This window comes from Coregonus clupeaformis, chromosome 24, assembly GCF_020615455.1.
Source record: "Coregonus clupeaformis isolate EN_2021a chromosome 24, ASM2061545v1, whole genome shotgun sequence".
In the NCBI taxonomy this organism is placed as follows: Eukaryota; Metazoa; Chordata; class Actinopteri; order Salmoniformes; family Salmonidae; genus Coregonus; species Coregonus clupeaformis.
Window position 1 is genome coordinate 17,277,291 of NC_059215.1, and position 23,923 is coordinate 17,301,213.

The 23,923-nt window shown below is 45.6% G+C and overlaps 1 protein-coding gene across 1 annotated transcript in view; it reads left to right on the plus strand.

The window, feature by feature from the left end:
- LOC121537903 (extended synaptotagmin-1) overlaps positions 1-23,923 on the plus strand; it is a 47,410-nt gene that overhangs the window by 11,020 nt on the left and 12,467 nt on the right. Inside the window, exons 3-14 of the mRNA XM_041845545.2 lie at positions 3,126-3,260; positions 4,628-4,701; positions 4,853-4,925; positions 5,120-5,209; positions 5,368-5,423; positions 5,896-6,016; positions 6,236-6,412; positions 7,511-7,593; positions 8,223-8,271; positions 22,245-22,334; positions 22,496-22,591; positions 22,971-23,042. Coding sequence (XP_041701479.2) covers positions 3,126-3,260; positions 4,628-4,701; positions 4,853-4,925; positions 5,120-5,209; positions 5,368-5,423; positions 5,896-6,016; positions 6,236-6,412; positions 7,511-7,593; positions 8,223-8,271; positions 22,245-22,334; positions 22,496-22,591; positions 22,971-23,042 — 1,116 coding nt within the window. The remainder of the gene's footprint in view (positions 1-3,125; positions 3,261-4,627; positions 4,702-4,852; positions 4,926-5,119; positions 5,210-5,367; positions 5,424-5,895; positions 6,017-6,235; positions 6,413-7,510; positions 7,594-8,222; positions 8,272-22,244; positions 22,335-22,495; positions 22,592-22,970; positions 23,043-23,923) is intronic.

Sequence of the window (23,923 nt, forward strand, 5' to 3'; positions counted from 1 at the left end):
GTTATTCTGTCTCTCACTGTTTAAATAAACCTACCATTAAAACTTTGTCAGTGGGCAAACGTACAAAATCAGCAGGGGATCAAATACTTTTTTCTCTCACTGTATCATATCACCATCCTCATGCCTGTTTCCCAAATGGCACTCAATTTCTTATTTAGTGCCCTACTTTTGACCAGGGCTTATGGGGCTCTGGTCAAAAGTAGTGCCCTGTATAGGGAGTAGGGTGCCATTTGAGACGAAGCCCATGACCAGTCCCAGACAAGCAGACAGGGCCCAGGGGAAGGTCAGGGGTCATGGGAATGGCTGGGCAGAGAGATGAGAAGTAGTATCAGCCTTAAACTTCACACACTGATTCAGAAACTAACACCTTTTAGAGTGACGACAAGCTTTTGATCGGACGGACCTTGCACTTTATTCGCTGTGTAAAGAGCTGCATGGCAGTGTGATTTAAGAATATGACAAACAGTGCTGACATGCACAGCGGAACCATACACAAATTAACCATCAAATGTAGCCTACAGTTGATAAATGTAGTAATTAAAAAGTCATTGACAAACCAAGAAGGCACTATCATCGTCTGCATTGTGTCTACCTAAATGCATATATTTGTTGACATCTACTTGGATGTCTAATACTAGGAAATGACTATAGGTCTAATACCTACTTAATTATTAATTGCTGTAACTAGCTAGTAGTGACACTCTGTCCTTTGTTGCTCTCTTGTCAGAGCTGGCCTTTAAGGCTTGTGTTTCTGTCATGTGAAGAGTCTCTCGATCAGATATGTGGTTGTGGTTTCCTGTAGTGTAGGTGGATATGTGATCACGGGAGTAGAGATCCTGCTCTAAGGTTGTCACATGTTACACTGTCAGGTCCTCTTGCTGCATTAGCAGATGTAATCCGTTATAAGTGTTTATGAGGTTTTGGTTGTGCAATACAGTAGTCAGATATTACACAGTCATATGCAGTTTTATAGAACCTACTATCTGTGTCTTGAATGGCCCAATTCTTTTAAAAGGACCACATCTTCAAATGTGATTATACACCATAAATATGAAAGAATTTGGCACGGCATATGTTGACCTTTGCCAAGCAGGCTAATTCAGATAATTTATGTTAGATTCAAGGAAATTGCCCAACACAGTGTTTTGTCTGCAAGCGCTGCAGTCCTTGAAAAATGTCCTTGAATCGTGACCAGATGATGATAGGATCTCATGTACACTGCTCAAAAAAATAAAGGGAACACTTAAACAACACAATGTAACTCCAAGTCAATCACACTTCTGTGAAATCAAACTGTCCACTTAGGAAGCAACACTGATTGACAATAAATGTCACATGCTGTTGTGCAAATGGAATAGACAACAGGTGGAAATTATAGGCAATTAGCAAGACACCCCCAATAAAGGACTGGTTTTGTATGTGGTGACCACAGACCACTTCTCAGTTCCTATGCTTCCTGGCTGATGTTTTGGTCACTTTTGAATGCTGGCGGTGCTCTAGTGGTAGCATGAGACAGAGTCTACAACCCACACAAGTGGCTCAGGTAGTGCAGCTCATCCAGGATGGCACATCAATGTGAGCTGTGGCAAGAAGGTTTGCTGTGTCTGTCAGCGTAGTGTCCAGAGCATGGAGGCGCTACCAGGAGACAGGCCAGTACATCAGGAGACGTGGAGGAGGCCGTAGGAGGGCAACAACCCAGCAGCAGGACTGCTACCTCCGCCTTTGTGCAAGGAGGAGCAGGAGGAGCACTGCCAGAGCCCTGCAAAATGACCTCCAGCAGACCACAAATGTGCATGTGTCTGCTCAAACGGTCAGAAACAGACTCCATGAGGGTGGTATGAGGGCCCGACGTCCACAGGTGGGGTTGTGCTTACAGCCCAACACCGTGCAGGACGTTTGGCATTTGCCAGAGAACACCAAGATTGGCAAATTCGCCACTGGCGCCCTGTGCTCTTCACAGATGAAAGCAGGTTCACACTGAGCACGTGACAGACGTGACAGAGTCTGGAGACGCCGTGGAGAACGTTCTGCTGCCTGCAACATCCTCCAGCATGACCGGTTTGGCGGTGGGTCAGTCATGGTGTGGGGTGGCATTTCTTTGGGGGGCCGCACAGCCCTCCATGTGCTCGCCAGAGGTAGCCTGACTGCCATTAGGTACCGAGATGAGATCCTCAGACCCCTTGTGAGACCATATGCTGGTGCGGTTGGCCCTGGGTTCCTCCTAATGCAAGACAATGCTAGACCTAATGTGGCTGGAGTGTGTCAGCAGTTCCTGCAAGAGGAAGGTATTGATGCTATGGACTGGCCCGCCCGTTCCCCAGACCTGAATCCAATTGAGCACATCTGGGACATCATGTCTCGCTCCATCCACCAACGCCACGTTGCACCACAGACTGTCCAGGAGTTGGCGGATGCTTTAGTCCAGGTCTGGGAGGAGATCCCTCAGGAGACCATCCGCCACCTCATCAGGAGCATGCCCAGGCGTTGTAAGGAGGTCATACAGGCACGTGGAGGCCACACACACTACTGAGCCTCATTTTTACTTGTTTTAAGGACATTACATCAAAGTTGGATCAGCCTGTAGTGTGGTTTTCCACTTTAATTTTGAGGGTGACTCCAAATCAAGACCTCCATGGGTTGATACATTTGATTTCCATTGATAATTTTTGTGTGATTTTGTTGTCAGCACATTCAACTATATAAATAAAGTATTTAATAAGATTATTTCATTCATTCAGATCTAGGGTGTGTTATTTTAGTGTTCCCTTTATTTTTTTGAGCAGTGTATATTCATTAGGTTGTAAATACACAGTGAGAATCATGACTACTTAGTAAAGTAGTAAAACAAACCAAGCTGTTTAACTACAGGACTAAAGACACTGAGACATGCCTTTCTCTCTCTCTCTCTCTCTCTCTCTCTCTCTCTCTCTCTCTCTCTCTCTCTCTCTCTCTCTCTCTCTCTCTCTCTCTCTCTCTCTCTCTCTCTCTCTCTCTCTCTCTCTCTCTCTCTCGTCGTCCTTCTCTCTCTCTCTCTCGTCGTCCTTCTCTCTCTCTCTCTCTCTCTCTCTCTCTCTCTCTCTCTCTCTCTCTCTCTCTCTCTCTCTCTCTGTGTGTGTGTCCTGTAGATCCTGCAGCAGGCGTGGCCATTCGTTGGTCAGTATCTGGAGAAGTTGCTGGTCGAGACCATTGCTCCAGCCATACGTGCATCCAACACCCACTTGCAGACCCTCAGCTTCACCAAAGTCAACCTAGGGGAGAAGGTACTAACTAGAGCCCTGGCCTATATAACACCATGTCATTACTGTATAGTAGGACCCAGGGTACTAACTAGTGCCCTGGCCTGTATAACACCATGTCATTACTACTAACTAGAGCCCTGGCCTGTATAACATCATGTCATTACTGTATAGTAGGACCCAGGGTACTAACTAGAGCCCTGGCCTGTATAACACCATGTCAATACTACTAACTAGAGCCCTGGCCTGTATAACACCATGTCATTACTGTATAGTAGGACCCAGGGTACTAACTAGAGCCCTGGCCTATATAACACCATGTCATTACTACTAACTAGAGCCCTGGCCTGTATAACACCATGTCATTACTGTATAGTAGGACCCAGGGTACTAACTAGAGCCCTGGCCTATATAACACCATGTCATTACTACTAACTAGAGCCCTGTCCTGTATAACACCATGTCATTACTACTAACTAGAGCCCTGGCCTGTATAACATCATGTCATTACTGTATAGTAGGACCCAGGGTACTAACTAGTGCCCTGGCCTGTATAACACCATGTCATTACTACTAACTAGAGCCCTGGCCTGTATAACATCATGTCATTACTGTATAGTAGGACCCAGGTTACTAACTAGAGCCCTGTCCTGTATAACACCATGTTATTACTGTATAGTAGGACCCAGGGTACAAACTAGAGCCCTGATGTGGTGGATAATATAATTTAAGGATTTGCTGAAGTCCAAGTCAAATTAAGATGATTTATTTCTGAGCTCAGAGGGAACAGAGTTAGACAGCACAGTGTAGACAGTCTGAATTCCGAAGCATTGGGTGATAAGCACATATCTTTATAGTTTCCTGTTCTTGGGCGGGACTTTCAGTTTCCTTTTATCTATACAAGGACACATGATTAAGCTGGTTTGCAACACAGAATTATACTCAGAAGAACAGGAGATTATAATAGGACAATTTCACACGGTTTCACAAGGTTAGTCACATACTCAGTTATGTGGACACATACAATTAAAATGTCCCGTTACACTGGCCTGTATAACACCATGTCATTACTGTTTAGTAGGACCCAGGGTACTAACTAGAGCCCTGGCCTGTATTAGTAGGACCCAGAGCCAAGCCATTTCTAGAAATGTAAATATGTGGCTCTGGTAAGCTCCTTATACTCATAAAGATAGACAGGTTCATTCTAACACTAATTAGCATACAGAACATTTAGACACAAATGAATCACTTCTTATTAGCACCAGACCCCCTCCATAATAGCTTGCAGGCGAGGTGACCTTATGCAGAACAGCTTGCCGTGAACATTATCTGTGTTATACTGTATGCTTTCTATACACATAATAATACCGTAGTATGTGGTTTTGTCTCAGGCCATGAAGGTGGTGGGAGTGAAGGCTCACACGGAGCACGACAAGCGGCAGGTCTTACTGGATCTATACATTAGGTACGCAGCTGCCGCAGCACCCCATACTGCATGCCCGTCCACAATGCCTCTGTGATGTAGAGCACATCCATCATCTGTAGCAGCAGCGTGACAGTTAAATCATCTTCCTGTTTCCTCTTCTCTTCTCTCCTCACCTCTCTCGTCTCTGCAGCTATGCAGGTGATGTGGAGATCAATGTGGGAATCAAAAAGTACTTTTGCAAAGCAGGAGTGAATGGAATACAGGTAAAGAGTGGCTGGGGAGTGGGAGTGTTTGAGAAAAAGGTTCCCAAATTCTTCTCCAAAGCTAACCTAATATCCTTGTCTTTATTTCTCCTTCTCCCCCCCCCCCCCTCTCTTATTATCTCTCTCATTAACTCATTATCTCTCTCTCCCCCCTCCCCCCCTCTTTCTCCCTCCCTTCTGCTCTCTCTCTGTAGCTACATGGGAAATTGAGGGTGATCCTGGAGCCCCTGATTGGGGATGTGCCTCTGGTGGGAGCCATCACCATGTTCTTCATCCACAGACCTGTGAGTCTCTGTTACCGATCACTTAATTCCTTTGTTTGTTAGTTCGTCCATCCATCCATCCATCCATCCATCCATCCATCCATCTATTCAATTAATTAATTAATTCATTCATTCGATGCTGCCTTCTCATTGTTGTTGACATTTCTCTGCTTTCACAGAAGCTGGACATCAACTGGACTGGGCTGACCAACATACTGGATATCCCTGGACTCAAGTGAGTGAGAGGGCTCCTATTGCCTTTCTCAAAGTACTTATATAGTACTGTGGATCCACGTGTTATGCTGTTAGTACTGTATATGTTAGTATTACTTCAGGGTGATGACCTAACTTAGCAAGGCATTGTCCTTGCTCACATGTGTGTAGATAAGACATGCATCTAGGCATCTAGTTGTCTGATAATACAATGAAATCATTGTCAGTGTAGTGTTTAGTTGCTAACATCATAAATTCAAATATTCCTGGCAATATGTTTCTATTTAATTGTATTCAACTTAGAAATCACATTTAGCTTAAAATGATTTAATGGGAAATGTCCCCTGCCTCAGCCACATCCTTACTCAATGGGGTTTCCTCATTGTTTACTAGTTTAATGCATGTTCCTGTCAGCAGTAGAATGTAGTCTTTGTCTATGTGTGTGTTTCCCACCTCTTTGTCCCATCCCAACGCCTCCCTGCATTCATTTACAGTGCCATGTCGGACACGATGATAATGGATGCTATAGCCTCATACCTGGTCCTCCCCAACCGCCTCACTATCCCCCTGGTGGCCAACCTGCACATTGCGCAGCTCCGCTCCCCTCTCCCACGGGTAACCTTACTGACATTCTAAATCATCTGTCATGGAGAGTCACTGACTCACTGACTCACTGACTGACTGAAGCATTTACCAAACATAACAGATGGACTGACCCTACTTGTATGATTGACAGAGATAAACACATAGCTACAGGTTGTCCAGAAACAGTGGACAGCCAAGTGTTCCTGCTGTAGGCTCTGTATTAATCATGCCTCTCTGTATGTCCGTCAGGGAGTGGTGCGTATCCACCTATTGGAAGCTGAGGAGCTGACAGCCAAGGATACGGTCATTAAGGGGATAATAGATGGGAAGTCGGATCCGTACGCTGTTCTGCGTGTGGGGACCCAGACCTTCACATCACACACCGTGGACAACAACCTCAACCCACAGTGGAGAGAGATGTTTGAGGTGAGAGCGAGAGAGAGACAGTGAGAGACAGAGCGAGACGGAGAGCGAGGGAGTGAGAGAGAGGGAGTGAGAGAGAAGTTTGAGGTGAGAGAGCGAGAGAGAGAGACAAAGAGAGACGGAGAGCGACAGAGAGAGAGGGAGTGAGAGGTGTTTGAGAGAGAGAGATGTTTGAGGTGAGAGAGAGAGAGAGAGTGAAAGAGATGTCTCAGTGTCCTTAGTCCTGGAGTTAAACAGGTTGGTTTGTTTTACTCTGCAGATTCCCACAAAAAGGAGGCCTGCATATTGCAGAGATACCACTTTAGTGAACTATATACAAATATTTACAGAGATGGGAGCAGATCAGCATATTATGGGTGTCCCAAATGGCACCCTATCTCCTATATAGTACACTACATTTCAGCAGAGCCATACGGGCCCTGGTAAAAAAAAAAGGATTATATAGGGAGTAAGATGCCATTTGGGGCACAGCATATTGTTACAGCAGGACGCATACTGCAACACATTATGACCGACCAGCTCTTCCTCAGGCAGTGTGTTCTGTTACTGCTGACAAAGGGAAGCTGTAGGTTTGTAGAGAGATGAGTGAGATGTAAAGAGATGCGCAGAATTGACCAAACATCGGTGTTAGCTACTTAACTCTGCTGTGTCATGGGACATGAACAGTCTTGCCCAAGGCTTAGAGTATGTCTTATAGTATGGGCTTTGGGGCTGTGGAGAGAAACACTGATGCTATGGACATTGGGGCTGTTGAGAGAAACACTGGTGCTATGGACATTGGGGCTGTTGAGAGAGACACTGGTGCTATGGACATTGGGGCTGTTGAGAGAAACACTGGTGCTATGGACATTGGGGCTGTTGAGAGAAACACTGGTGCTATGGACATTGGGGCTGTTGAGATAAACACTGGTGCTATGGACATTGGGGCTGTTGAGATAAACACTGGTGCTATGGACATTGGGGCTGTTGAGATAAACACTGGTGCTATGGGCTTTGACCATTGTGACTATGTGCATGTCTGTGTTACTGCTACTGTTACTATTGTGTCATCTGTGATTGTGATTACATGTGTATATGTGTTTGTTTATATATGTGTGTCAGGTGATTGTCCATGAAGTGCCTGGTCAGGAGTTGGAGGTGGAGGTGTTTGATAAAGACCAGAACCAGGATGACTTCCTGGGCAGGTAGCGCCCAACTCACTCACTGACTGTGTCTGTAATGGCACCCCATTCCCTATTTAGTTTAATACCTTTGACTGGTTATAGTAAAGACTAGTGCATTATATAGGGCAGTGTTTTACAATCTTGGTCCTGGGGACTCAAAGGAGTGCACATTGTTTTTACCCTAGCACTAACACATTCGATTCAACTCAACGTCAAGCTTTTAATTATTTGAATCAGGTATGTTAGTGCTAGGGCAAAAACAATAATGTGCACCCCTTTGGGTCTCCAGGACCAGGATTGGGAAACACTGCCCTATGTAGTGCACTAGTTTTGGCCAGATTCTTATGCCCTACTCTGGTCAAAAGTGGTGCACTATATAGGGAATAGGGTGCCATTTGGGATGCACTGACTCACTCTCTTTGTTGGTTATGTCATCTAATTCATTGTTACACATTTACTGTGTACCACTGTATGTTGTAATGTACATTTTACATGTTCCTTTATCTTCCTCTTTCTCTCGCCTCTTTCTTTCTCTCTCTCTCTCTCTCTCTCTCTCTCTCTCTCTCTCTCTCTCTCTCTCTCTCTCTCTCTCTCTCTCTCTCTCTCTCTCTCTCTCTCTCTCTCTCTCACTCTCTCTCACTCTCTCTCAGGGTTAAAATGGATCTAGATGTCGTGCACAAGGCCAGAGTTCTAGATGAGGTGAGTTACAAGCGCTCCTTAACCATTCACCATTCACCATAGGCCGTATCGTCAACAGAGCACACAGTTCAAGACTAGAGATTCGGTTTGTTTTACTTTAACAACAAACTACCTAGTTAGCTAATAAACGTTTTCCTATTCATATCTGGATCCTACGATGCAGTTAGTGTTAACGCTGGGACCGCTGATATATGTCCCGGGATCCTTGCTCAAACAAGGTGGTACTACATTGGCGAAGCAGCTAGCCTTGCTGCTCGCTATCAAGCTAGGCAACCTGGTCTACTACTGACGGATACCAAGCCCGCTAAGCGGTTGGCCCTTGTGGCTAGGGCCACACTTCTATTTGTCCCGGGCTTAGGACTACCGATTTCTAGAGTTTTCTCCTGCCGGCGTCTCTCATTTTACAGAGTGAATAGTGGGCTCGCCCTACTATTAGTACTACCATGCCTCCGAAAAAGACGAGGATCACATCTCTGCTGGGCAGGTACGTGAACTCTTGGAGAAGCAGAAAGTATTCTATAAGGAAATTATAATTCAGCAGGAAAACAACTTTAAAAGCTTTATACAAATGATCATGGAGTCTACCAACAAACGGCTGGACAACCTGACTAAAGATGTACAAGACATTAAAACAAGCCTTCAGTTCACACAGAAGGATGTGGATGTATTGAAGACTACACAGGATACACTTTCCAGAAACTGTTCCTCTATGCGGAATGAAATCACCACAGTCAGGGAGGGCCTCCAGAACATGTCTGGGAAGGCTGATTACCTGGATGGACAATCGAGGAGAAATAATCTTGTAATAGATGGTATCCAGGAGAGCCAAAGTGAGACATGGGCTGAATCAGAGGACAAAGTTCGAAAGCTGTTTTCTGAGAAGCTACAATTGGATCAACAGGTTGAGCTGGAAGGTGAGTTGCTAGTGGTCAAGCTCGCCCTGGGGGAGTGGAGGCATTGGCTAGAGTGGGCCGCCCATCCATTCGCTGTATGGACGGACTATAAGAACTTAGCAGTTCGAACCCATGGATCTGGTGGAGAGGGATGACCCCATTGTCCCCAACGCCCTGATTGCTGCCCCCGTTTCGTGGGGAATCGATAGGCTGGTCAGAGCAGCGCTACGGTGGGAGCCCGATCCGGGCGGAAGTCCATTGGGGAGGATGTACGTACCCAAGGCTGTGCTCTCGCGACTGCTTCAGTGGGCGCACGCGTCCGACCTCACCAGCCATCCGGGGAGCGCCAGGATGTTGGAGTTCCTGCGTAGGAGGTTCTGGTGGCCATCTGCTGAGGGGGATATGCGCACCTTCATTGTGGCTTTCCCGGTGTGCGCGTGAACGAAGAGTTATGGACCGGAGGAGCTGCTCCAACCCCTGCCTATCCCAAAGCGCCCCTGGTCCCACATCTCGCTGGATTTCATTTCTGCCCTACCCCCCTCTGATGGATGCACAGTCATCCTGGTCGTTGTGGACTGGTTCTCGAAGGCTGCCCACTTCATTCCCCTTCCCAAACTCCCGTCAGACGGGAGACGGCTAAGTTGGTGCTGCAGCACGTTTTCCGGGTCCACGGCCTTCCCCAAGATGTGGCGTCAGATTGGGGCCCTCAGTTCGCCGCCAGGTTCTGGAAGGCGTTCGCCACCTGCCTCGGCGCCTCCGTCAGATTCCCTTCCGGTTTCCATCCCCAGTCGAACGGGCAGACGGAGCGCGTCAACCAGGATCTGGAGGGGATGCTGAGGTGCTACACCTCCAGCAACCCAGCTACGTGGAGTCAGCAACTGGCGTGGGCGGAGTACGCCGACAACACCCTCCTCTGCTTGTCCACCGGCCTGTCCCCCTTCCAGTGCCAATAAGGGTACCAACCCCCCAAATTCCCAGAGCAAGAGGAGGAGGCGTTGGTCCCGTCGGTCCAGGCCCACATCAGTCGCTGTCGCCGCACCTGGAGGCAGGTACGGGCGGTGCTTAAGCAGGCCTCGGTCAGGTCTCAACATCAGGCCAACCGCAGGCGTCGCCCGGCCCCGGTTTTTCGCCCGGGACAGAGGGTGTGGCTCTCCATGCGGGATCTTCCCCTCCGCGTGGAGTCCAGGAAGCTGTCCCCCCAGGCCATTCAGAGTGGTCCGGCGAGCCAACCCAGTGGCCTACCGCCTGAAACTTCCCCCCACCATGCGGGTGCATCCCACATTCCATGTGTCCCTCCTCAAGCCCGTCGCCACCTGTCCCCTGGCTCCCCCTCCTCGTCCTGTTCCCCCGCTGTGCCTCGTCGGAGGACAGCCGGCTTTTACTGTGGACCGGATCCTGGACTGCTGGCGGATGGGGAGGGGTCTCCAATTTCTTGTGGACTGGGAGGGTTATGGACCGGAGGAGTGGTCCTGGGTGCCCAGGAGGGACATTCTGGACCCAGGGCTGATAACAACATTCCGTCGCCTCCACCCAGAGTTTTAGGTAATATTTCGTATTTTGGCTGTCAGCCGGTTTTTGGAGACTTATTTGCTCCACCTTACTTTTATCGTGATAATTCAGTTATTTTGTATGCTGGCTTCGGGACCACCAATAAAGATCCTTGTTTCACCATCTCTGCCTACTGCCTACTGTATATCCTGCACCGCACCTGGGTCACACCTCACACCAAGCCTTACAATTATGGGTAGGAATTCGAACATGTCCACCTCTTTTGTTGAATCAGAGGGTATATTTATTACAAAACCACACGACATCGCAAACTACTTTAATGAATATTTTACAGGCAAAGTGGACAAGTTGAGGAATGCCATGAGTCCAACTGATGGCTCCATGTCATATACCCTTATTAAAGATTGTATCATGTAGGAGACACATTTTTTTATTTAACCTTTATTTAAAGGTTAAAACTAAATGTATTGTATTTAGTTCAAGATGCTTGCTGATGATCCCCAATTGAATTTGTCGATTAATAGAACGCATGTAGAGCAAGTGAAAAAAACTAAACTACTAGGCATCATGTTGGACGAAGCTTTATCATGGTCAGAACACAAAGATAATATTGTTATTACAAGAAAATGTTCAGAGTATGTAACATCTAGCACTCTGAATCAGGTGATTCAATCCCTGGTCCTATCAAACCTGTCCAGTTATATGGTCATCTGCAGCAAAGAAAGATATAAAAAAGCTCAAAATCGCTCAAAACAGGGCTGCCAGATTAGCTCTTCATTGCTCTATCCGTATTGTGATGTCACGAGAGGCTGTGTCCTGGAGGGACGTTACATCCCCCTGAGGTGGCTGCAAACCCAGACAGCTATGGCTCCATCTGCTGGTAGGGTCGGGAACTCCACCCCTCTATGGCCAATCTTCCCACGCAGCTGAAACAAATGAGGAGCTGATGAGCTGAAGGTTTGGGAAGGGAAGAGACACAGTCTCCAACCTGGGCTCTCTGGAGGACAAGAGTGCTGCACGTCCACTTCCATGAGGAATATAAGGATTTGGAGATACTTACCTTTGGGAAATACTCACCTTTGGATATATGCACCTGTGGAAATACGTGAGAGACATTTGGAAGGACTTTTTGCTGGGTTGGCCACTAGCTGCAACGTGGACTACAGTAAGGCTGGGGAAAAGTTATCTGAGCGAGTGAGAATTATGATTTTGGATGTGGAAGAGACATCCCTGAACTGTTAACCCTTAAAGAGCCACAAGAGAACAGAATTTTGTTATATTTTCGTTAATTTCCCAAGACCTATAATAAAATCCTTGTTTTGTTTGAACCTTGTCTCCTTGCACTACTTGAGCAATCCCGCTGAAAGCTGTGTAGCCTCTCGTGACGTCACAGATGGTGGAGAATACAGGCACGCTCAAGCGTTAATAGTGCATGTCAGAGGAGGATACCGAAGGTTTGATCACCCAGTTTTCCAAGTTGGCCGTAGGCTCCCCGCCGACTGAAATGGAGGACATATTGAAAGCCCTTGTTGCTGGCCAGCAAGCCCAGATGCAAGCAAACGTGGCTCTCTTGGAGGAGCAAAAGAAAGCCAACCTTCTGAAGGCAGAGGAATTGCAGTTGCAGAGACAGAGGGTGGTCCAAAATACCCGCCCAATAAAGGCAAGTGACTTTATATCTAAGATGGGAGCTACCGATGACATTGAGGCATACCTGCATGCATTTGAGGCCACGGCCACTAGGGAAGCCTGGCCCAAGCAACAGTGGGTTGGTCTGTTAGCCCCCCTTTCTAACCGGGGGAATCGCTGAATGCTGTCCGGGACCTGGGCCCTGACCAGGTTACTGACTATGATGCCCTGAAGTCTGAGATCCTCAGCAGATATGGACTCACAAAGTTTGGTATGGCCCAGCGCTTTCACAGCTGGACCTTCCAACCAGACCAACCTCCTCGGGCGCAGATGCATGAACTTGTCCGAATCGCAAGGAAATGGCTTGATCCGCAGAGGAATACAGCAGCGGCGGTGGTGGAGGCCGTTGTGGTGGATCGTTACCTACGCGCCCTGCCTTATGAGGCAAAACGGTTCATCAGTCAACAGGCCTTGACCACGGCTGATCTGACCGTGGAAGCTGTGGAAAAGTACCAGGCCACAGCGGAGATGCGGAATGCTTCCCGAAAAGACCCCAGGAGTGCGGCCCCACCACAAATGGGAAGAACCCGTCCAAAGGACCCCAAGGTCTCGAACCCAGCCACGTCAGGACTTATCCCGGCTCCAGGGGGAGCCAGAAACCAGGCGGGTCCAAGAAGAGTACACCAGGAGGGGGAAACTCGACAGTGTTACCGGTGTGGGGAGATGGGACATATCTCCTGGCAGTGTGGGAAACCAGCCGATGAACCTATGCCCACTGCGGAGTCCTCCAGCTCAGCACCCACACACCGTGTTGCCTCGCTCTTGGGAGTCGTAGATGGCGGCCCAGATCGACCCCCCCACCTGCCCGGTAACTGTGAATCACCATGATGTGGAGGCCTTACTGGATTCTGGTAGCCGGGCCACCCTGGTGCGTAAGGATTTGGTGGGCCCAACGTGTCTGACCCCGGGGAAAGTCCTCCCAGTTTCCTGTGTCCATGGGGACACCAGAGAATACCCCATTACTGAACTTACAATGACCAGCACACGGGGAACCATACACACGACGGCGGGGGTGGTTGATTCCCTCCCCGTCCCTGTCCTAATTGGACGAGACTGCCCAGCCTTTTACCCACTCTGGAGAGAGTCTCAGGAGAGGATAACCCGAGTACCTCGGAAACGGAGAGGCAAGACTCATCCTGGGAAGGCTCCGGTGCAATCCTCCGAGTTACTCACTCCCGCCCGGGCTCTGATAGGGATGGCAGGTGCCCAGACCGACACAGAGACGGAGCTACAGAATCTGGACAAAGAACTGTCTGGTCTGAAGGGGACCGCTGAGAGGTATCGTTTGTTAAAGCAACAGTTAGACATGAAGACAGAAGAGTTAGATATCCTCCAGGCTAAACTCCAACAGAGCTCCTTCCCTAAGCAACAGGAGGAGCTGGAGAGGCTGCGCAGGACCATCGAGGAGTGTGAGGAGACCCTGCGCAGGAGTAAGGAGGTCCAGAAGAAGGCAGAGGAGAAGTACAAGGTGTTGGAGAACAAGATGAAGAATGCGGAGGCAGAGAGAGAGAAGGAACTGAAAGCTGCTCAACAGAAGCTAAACTCTGCTAAAACCAAGGCTGATGCGTTCAGTAAGAAACTCAAGGAGAGACAACAGGAGGCTGAGTCCCTGGTCCTAGAGTTGGAGGAGTTGAAGAGAGAGCAGTCTGGCAAGCACCACGGCAATGCGGACGCCCTCTCCCGGCGTGATGCCTTCTTCGCTGCCTTTACCCGACGAGGACGTCGGTCCCGAGGAGGGGGATGTGTGATGTCACGAGAGGCTGTGTCCTGGAGGGACGTTACATCCCCCTGAGGTGGCTGCAAACCCAGACAGCTATGGCTCCATCTGCTGGTAGGGTCGGGAACTCCACCCCTCTATGGCCAATCTTCCCACGCAGCTGAAACAAATGAGGAGCTGATGAGCTGAAGGTTTGGGAAGGGAAGAGACACAGTCTCCAACCTGGGCTCTCTGGAGGACAAGAGTGCTGCACGTCCACTTCCATGAGGAATATAAGGATTTGGAGATACTTACCTTTGGGAAATACTCACCTTTGGATATATGCACCTGTGGAAATACGTGAGAGACATTTGGAAGGACTTTTTGCTGGGTTGGCCACTAGCTGCAACGTGGACTACAGTAAGGCTGGGGAAAAGTTATCTGAGCGAGTGAGAATTATGATTTTGGATGTGGAAGAGACATCCCTGAACTGTTAACCCTTAAAGAGCCACAAGAGAACAGAATTTTGTTATATTTTCGTTAATTTCCCAAGACCTATAATAAAATCCTTGTTTTGTTTGAACCTTGTCTCCTTGCACTACTTGAGCAATCCCGCTGAAAGCTGTGTAGCCTCTCGTGACGTCACAGTATGAATATTGTCCAAATGCATCAGAATCTCATGGCTTCACGTTGAAAACAAATTACTATCCAGTCTTCTGATTTTCTTTAGGAATGTTATATATTTTTTAAAAACACAGTATTTTTCAGACCAGTTAGTACATACTAGCAACATGCATAACCACCAAATCAGACAGGTAAATTCAGGGCATCTAAGACAACCCAAGCCAAGGACAATTCACCTTAAATCTACAGTTGTATATAGAGCCATAGCTGAATGGAACTCTTTACCAATCCATATTTCTCAGGCAAAAAGTAAATCCACCTTCAAGAAAAAACTAAAAGACCATCTAATGCGATAGACCATATGACTGGACAGGAAATAGAAAGCATCAACTGAATGTTAAATGTGTTACCTGTCAGGTATTTTAATTGTCTGTATTGTCTACTTGTAAAATGTTTGTAAAGTCTTAATTTGTAATGTTAAATTTTTTTGTGTTATTTTATATTCTTTCGGGGGTAGATCAGCTTTAATATTGCAAATAGATTGTAACTTCCATCAATGTAAATGTCTGAATAACTTCCAATCCCCCATATGTTTTCTTTCTCGCAAATATATACTGTATATACAGTGGGGGGAAAAAGTATTTAGTCAGCCACCAATTGTGCAAGTTCTCCCACTTAAAAAGATGAGAGAGGCCTGTAATTTTCATCATAGGTACACGTCAACTATGACAGACAAATTGAGAAAAAGAAATCCAGAAAATCACATTGTAGGATTTTTAATGAATTTATTTGCAAATTATGGTGGAAAATAAGTATTTGGTCACCTACAAACAAGCAAGATTTCTGGCTCTCACAGACCTGTAACTTCTTCTTTAAGAGGCTCCTCTGTCCTCCACTCGTTACCTGTATTAATGGCAGCTGTTTGAACTTGTTATCAGTATAAAAGACACCTGTCCACAACCTCAAACAGTCACACTCCAAACTCCACTATGGCCAAGACCAAAGAGCTGTCAAAGGACACCAGAAACAAAATTGTAGACCTGCACCAGGCTGGGAAGACTGAATCTGCAATAGGTAAGCAGCTTGGTTTGAAGAAATCAACTGTGGGAGCAATTATTAGGAAATGGAAGACATACAAGACCACTGATAATCTCCCTCGATCTGGGGCTCCACGCAAGATCTCACCCCGTGGGGTCAAAATAATCACAAGAACGGTGAGCAAAAATCCCAGAACCACACGGGGGGACCTCGTTAATGACCTGCAGAGAGCTGGGACCAAAGTAACAAAGCCTACCATCAGTAACACACTACGCCGCCAGGGACTCAAATCCTGCAGTGCCAGACGTGTCCCCCTGCTTAAGCCAGTACATGTCCAGGCCCGTCTGAAGTTTGCTAGAGTGCATTTGGATGATCCAGAAGAGGATTGGGAGAATGTCACATGGTCAGATGAAACCAAAATAGAACTTTTTGGTAAAAACTCAACTCGTCGTGTTTGGAGGACAAAGAATGCTGAGTTGCATCCAAAGAACACCATACCTACTGTGAAGCATAGGGGTGGAAACATCATGCTTTGGGGCTGTTTTTCTGCAAAGGGACCAGGACGACTGATCCATGTAAAGGAAAGAATGAATGGGGCCATGTATCGTGAGATTTTGAGTGAAAACCTCCTTCCATCAGCAAGGGCATTGAAGATGAAACGTGGCTGGGTCTTTCAGCATGACAATGATCCCAAACACACCGCCCGGGCAACGAAGGAGTGGCTTCGTAAGAAGCATTTCAAGGTCCTGGAGTGGCCTAGCCAGTCTCCAGATCTCAACCCCATAGAAAATCTTTGGAGGGAGTTGAAAGTCTGTGTTGCCCAGCGACAGACCCAAAACATCACTGCTCTAGAGGAGATCTGCATGGAGGAATGGGCCAAAATACCAGCAACAGTGTGTGAAAACCTTGTGAAGACTTACAGAAAACGTTTGACCTGTGTCATTGCCAACAAAGGGTATATACCAAAGTATTGAAACTTTTGTTATTGACCAAATACTTATTTTCCACCATAATTTGCAAATAAATTCATTAAAAATCCTACAATGTGATTTTCTGGAAAAATAATTCTCATTTTGACGTCATAGTTGACGTGTACCTATGATGAAAATTACAGGCCTCTCTCATCTTTTTAAGTGGGAGAACTTGCATAGTTGGTGGCTGACTAAATACTTTTTTCCCCCACTGTATATATACACACATATATATATTTATTTATTTTTTTACATTTTAGTCATTTAGCAGACGCTCTTATCCAGAGCAACTTACAGTTAGTGAGTGCATACATTTTCATACTGGCCCCCCGTGGGAAACGAACCCACAACCCTGGCATTGCAAGCACCATGCTCTACCAACTGAGCTACAGGGAACTACGTATATACAGTGAGGGAAAAAAGTATTTGATCCCCTGCTGATTTTGTACGTTTGCCCACTGACAAAGAAATTATCAGTCTATAATTTTAATGGTAGGTTTATTTGAACAGTGAGAGACAGAATAACAACCAAAAAATCAAGACAAACACATGTCAAAAATGGTATAAATTGATTAGCATTTTAATGAGGGAAATAAGTATTTGACCCCCTCTCAATCAGAAAAATGTCTGGCTCCCAGGTGTCTTTTATACAGGTAACGAGCTGAGATTAGGAGCACACTCTTAAAGGGAGTGCTCCTAATCTCAGCTTGTTACCTGTATAAAAGACACCTGTCCACAGAAGCAATCAATCAATCAGATTCCAAACTCTCCATGATGGCCAAGACCAAAGAGCTCTCCAAGGATGTCAGGGACAGGATTGTAGACCTACACAAGGCTGGAATGGGCTACAAGACCATCGCCAAGCAGCTTGGTGAGAAGGTGACAACAGTTAGTGTGATTAACCACAACACTTTCACCCAGTTCTCCTCTGAATCATTCAATGGAAGAAACACAAAATAACTGTCAATCTCCCTCGGCCTGGGGCTCCATGCAAGATCTCACCTTGTGGAGTTGCAATGATCATGAGAACGGTGAGGAATCAGCCCAGAACTACATGGGAGGATCTTGTCAATGATCTCAAGGCAGCTGGGACCATAGTCACCAAGAAAACAATTGGTAACACACTACGCCGTGAAGGACTGAAATCCTGCAGCGCCCGCAAGGTCCCCCTGCTCAAGAAAGCACATATACATGCCCGTCTGAAGTTTGCCAATGAACATCTGAATGATTCAGAGGAGAACTGGGTGAAAGTGTTGTGGTCAGATGAGACCAAAATGGAGCTCTTTGGCATCAACTCAACTCGCCATGTTTGGAGGAGGAGGAAGGCTGCCTATGACCCCAAGAACACCATCCCCACTGTCAAACATGGAGGTGGAAACATTATGCTTTGGGGGTGTTTTTCTGCTAAGGGGACAGGACAACATCACCGCATCAAAGGAACGATGGACGGGGCCATGTACCGTCAAATCTTGGGTGAGAACCTCCTTCCCTCAGCCAGGGCATTGAAAATGGGCCGTGAATGGGTATTCCAGCATGACAATGACCCAAAGCACACGGCCAAGGCAACAAAGGAGTGGCTCAAGAAGAAGCACATTAAGGTCCTGGAGTGGCCTAGCCAGTATCCAGACCTTAATCCCATAGAAAATCTGTGGAGAGAGCTGAAGGTTCGAGTTGCCAAACGTCAGCCTCGAAACCTTAATGACTTAGAGAAGATCTGCAAAGAGGAGTGGGACAAAATCCCTACTGAGATGTGTGCAAACCTGGTGGCCAACTACAAGAAACGTCTGACATCTGTGATTGCCAACAAGGATTTTGCCACCAAGTACTAAGTCATGTTTTGCAGAGGGGTCAAATACTTATTTCCCTCATTAAAATGCAATTCAATTTATAACGTTTTTGACATGCGTTTTTCTGGATTTTGTTGTTGTTATTCTGTCTCTCACTGTTCAAATAAACCTACCATTAAAATTATAGACTGATAATTTCTTTGTCAGTGCAAAACGTACAAAATCAGCAGGGGATCAAATACTTTTTTTCCTCACTGTATACATATAATTTTTATATATACATATCCTTTTAAAAAATATATTTCCCTTTATTACTTTCCAACCCCACCACCCCTTCCCTAATTGGAGTAAACTAGTGAACAACAACGCTTAGGCCTCTACTTCCAGCTTATACATACTATATACATATTGTGGACACAGTCAATTTTACTATAATTCTACTTTGTTTGTTTTTACTCCTGAACTTCCTCTACCTTCAACCTCTTCGATCATTTTCATGATGTCCATCTGGTTTGCTTCTATATGCCATATCTTTCTAACTGTGCTCTTTCACAAAAGCTCTCAACCTATAACCTATATACTTATTATGGACACAGTATGCTTTACATTAGTTATCTTGTTGTTATTATTTGTTGTTAGTTGTTATTAGTTCCATCCTTCAGCTCCATTTAACACCTCCCCTTTATCTCTTAACACCATCCATATTGGATTTCTATTTGCCATATATTCTTCAACTGTACTGTGATGTTTCACAAAAGTTTGGAACCTTTCTATTTTCATTGTTTCTACAGATTGTAAATTGAAAATAAACATTTTTGCTAAAAGTATTATTATATATATTTGACTATGACTTTTCAGATCACCCAGTAGTGCTATCTGCAGGGTTAGCTCCAGGTAAATATTGGAATCCCTGGACCTGTGACCAAAAACAAGCTACAAATGGACAGTACCAAAACAAATGATCAAATGATTCTGTCTCTTCGCAGCAAAATCTGCAGAGCTGGGAAGATTGTATCCCCCATATAAATAACATTCTATTGGTAGCAAGAATTTTGTATAATAATTTAAATTGAACAATTCTAAGTTTTGAATCCGGCGTCGTTTTGCATATCAGTTCATAAACACTATGCCATGGAATCGGTACGTCAAAAATCTCTTCCCAACTATTTTGCAATATATATGGGACAGCTGTCAATCCTTTGGTCCTTAAATGAAACTGGTATAAATTTTTATTTATCACAATTTTCTTTAACCAATTATGTTCTTTAATGCAGGACCTACAGACAAGTTCCTTACTTTTTCCCCCTTCCAAATTTGTAATTGTTTTTAATGTCTTATTAATTGGTGTTGGACCCCAGGAAGATTAGCTAACATTACGGCGTTAGCTAATGGGGATCCTAATAGAAATTCACAAAATTCACAAATATACAGTGCATTCGGAAAGTATTCAGACCACTTCCCTTTTTCCACATTTTGTTACATTACAGCCTTATTGTGAAATGGATTAAATAAATCCTCATCAACCTACACACAATACCCCATAATGACAAAGTTTTTGCAAATGTAATAAAAAGAAAAACAGAAATACCTTATTTACACAAGTATTCAGACCCTTTGCTATGAGACTCGAAATTGAGCTCAGGCGTATCCTGTTTCCATTGATCATCCTTGAGATGTTTCTACAACTTGATTGGAGTCCACCTGTGGAAAATTCAATTGATGGACATGATTTGGAAAGGCACACACCGGTCTATATAAGGTCCCACAGTATATGTCAGAGCAAAAACCCAGTCATGAGGTCGAAGGAATTGTCCGTAGAGCTCTGAGACAGGATTGTGTCGAGGCACAGATCTGGGGAAGGATACTAAAACATTTCTGCAGCATTGAAGGTCCCCAAGAACAGTGGCGTCCATCATTCTTAAATGGAAGAAGTTTGGAACCACCAAAACTCTTCCTAGAGCTGGCCACCCGGCCAAACTAAGCAATCGGGGGAGAAGGGCCTTGGTCAGGGAGGTGACCAAGAACCCGATGGTCACTCTGACAGAGCTCCAGAGTTCCTCTGTGGAGATGGGAGAACCTTCCAGAAGGACGACCATCTCTGCAGCACTCCACCAATCAGGCCTTTATGGTAGAGTGGCCAGACAGAAGCCACTCCTCAGTAAAAGGCACATGCCACCCCGCTTGGGGTTTGACAAAAGGCACCTAAAGGACTCAGACCATGAGAAACAAGATTCTCTGGTCTGATGAAACCAAGATTGAACTCTTTGGCCTGAATGCCAAGCATCATGTCTGGAGGAAACCTGGAACCATCCCTACGGTGAAGCATGGTGGTGGCAGCATAATGCTGTGGGGATGTTTTTCAGTGGCAGGGACAGGGAGACTAGTCAGGATCGAGAGAAAGATGAACGGAGCAAAGTACAGAGAGATCCTTGATGAAAACCTGCTCCAGAGCGCTCAGGACCTCAGACTGGGGAGAAGGTTCACCTTCCAACAGGTCAACGACCCTAAGCACACAGCCAAGACAATGCAGGAGTGGCTCCAGGACAAGTCTCTGAATGTCCTTGAGTGTCCCAGCCAGAGCCCGGACTTGAACCCGATTGAACATCTCTGGAGAGACCTGAAAATAGATGTGCAGCGACGCTCCCCAGCCAACCTGACAGTGCTTGAGAGGATCTGCAGAGAAGAATGAGAGAAACTCCCCAAATACAGGTGTGTCAAACTTGTAGCGTCATACCCAAGAAGACGCGAGGCTGTAATCACTGCCAAAGGTGCTTCAACAAAGTACTGAGTAAAGGGTCTGAATACTTCTGTAAATGTGAAATTTCAGTTTTGAATTATTACATTTGTTAAAATTTCTAAAAACGTGTTTTGGCTTTGTCATTATGGGGTATTGTGTGTAGATTGATGAGGGGGGGAAAACAATGTAATCCATTTTTTAATAAGGCTGTAACGTAACAAAATGTGGAAAAAGTCAACGGGTCTGAATACTTTCCAAATTTGTTCTTCATCTTATGTACCTAAAGTGAGTCTGACATCCCAATAGGTTCAATAAAAGGTGATCTACTTTAACTATTTAGAAGCAGCTTCTGGTCAATTAGCATTTTAACATATACTAGCTGTTTTCTGTATCTCGTATAGAGAGTAAAAGTTCCATTGTGTGTAAAGGGCACTGAGCTGGAATGAAGACTACCCTGAGACATGGGTCAGAATGAAGGCTGAATCTGGTAATTCCTTCAAACAGCAAGTGTCATGCAGACCCCATGTACCTCCCTCCTCGTGATCTCCTGCTGGCTCAGTCTGTGCTCACCATTTCACCACAATAACATTATACCCCTTCATGACTCTCAGTGTTTTAGTCCATTTCACCACAATAACATGACACCCCTCTATTACTCTCAATGGTTTAGTCGGGGGTTAGTCAATATGTATGTTCAAGATCGACTACATGTCAGTTGGGCTATATCCAGTGGAGGCTGCTGAGGGGAGGACGGCTCGTAATAATGGCTGGGGTGGAGTCAATGGAATGGTATCAACCACATGGAAACCACCTGTTGGATGTGGTTGATACCATTCCATTGACTCCATTCCAGCCATTGTTATGAGCCGTCCTCCTCTCAGCAGCCTTCACTGGCTGTATCATATTTATGTGGTTTCTGAAATGTTAAAACATCCTTTCAGTCGTGAAGGTCTGGTGCACTGCTCAGCCTCACTGCAATTCTCAAACATGCACAGTCTCTCTTTAACCCCCCCCCCCCATTTTCTCTCCTAGTGGTTCAAGCTGAAGGATGTTACATCAGGCAGTGTTCACCTCCGTCTGGAGTGGCTCTCTCTGCTGTCCTCTGCTGACCGACTCAGTGAGGTGTGTCCATAGCGCAGTAGTTTGTAAACAAAGATGCTGTTTAAATATTGAGCTGTATCATTCTGCCTTCAAGCACTCTTCAGTTTTCACTTTTTTGCTTTGATCAGGTAAATCATAATCATATACCTCAAACACCCTTCTCTGTTTTCCCATGTGATCAGGTTATCCAGAGGAACCGAAATATGACCTGTAAGACTGCTGACCCTCCCTCTGCAGCCATCCTGTCTGTCTACCTGGAACGCGCTCAAGACCTGCCTGTAAGTACTGACTGACAGTAGCCATGTTCCAGGACGTCTTTATTGCAGTCGTACTGCACAGATGATCAGAACTCACCATGCCTAGGGAAGTGTTTAACTGCTCAGGAACTGTAGTAAAGACGACCTGGAACGCAACCTGACTGGTTCTGGTCTACAGTCTGTCCTCAGGTAGCCTAGCGGTTAGAGGGTTCGAATAAAAATCGTTCAATGTGCCCTTGAGCAAGGCACTTAACCCTCATTTGCTCCAGGGGTGGCGTACTACTATGACTGATCCTGTAAAACCAAACATTTCACTGCACCTACCCGGTGTAAAATACAATTTCCCCCCCTTTTGTTTATGTTAGTGTGTATGATATCAGTGTTATATGTTGTCTTTCAGAGGAAGAAGGGCAATAAGGACCCCAGCCCTATGGTGCAGCTGTCTGTACAGGACACAACCAAGGAGAGTAGGGTAGGAATTCACTGCCACACACCCTCAGAGAGCCTGACTGTAACCATTCTACCTAACCTAACTGTAGTGTATGTCTCATATGTTGTATCACATATACTGGATAACGTCTTCCCTCTTGTCCCTAGACTTGTTATGGGATCAGAGGGCCTTACTATTAACATTCTACCTAACCTATAATATAATAATAATAATAATAATAATAATAATAATAATAATAATAATAATAATAATATAATGATAATTACAGTACCAGTCAAAAGTTTGGACACACCTACTCATTCCAGGGTTTTTCTTTATTTTTACTATTTTCTACATTATAGAATAATAGTGAAGACATCAAAACTATGAAATAACACATATGGAATCATGTAATAACCAACAAAGTGTTAAACAAATCCAAATATATTTTAGATTTGAGATTCTTTAAAGTAGCCACCCTTTGCCTTGATGACAGCTTTGCACACTCTTGGCATTCTCTCAACCAGCTTCATGAGGTAATCACCTGGAATGCAATTAACAGGTGTGCCTTGGTAAAAGTTAATTTGTGGAATTTCTTTCCTTTTTAATGCGTTTGAGCCAATCAGTTGTGTTGTGACAAGGTAGGGGTGGTATACAGAAGATAGACCAAGTCCATATTATGGCAAGAACAGGTCAAATAAGCAAAGAGAAACGACAGTCCATCATTACTTTAAGACATGAAGGTCAGTCAATTCGGAACATTTCAAGAACTTTGAAGGTTTCTTCAAGTGCAGTCGCAAAAACCATCAAGCGCTATGATGAAACTGGCTCTCATGAGGACCGCCACAGGAATGGAAGACCCAGAGTTACCTCTGCTACAGAGGATAAGTTCATTAGAGTTACCAGCCCCAATAATTGCAGCC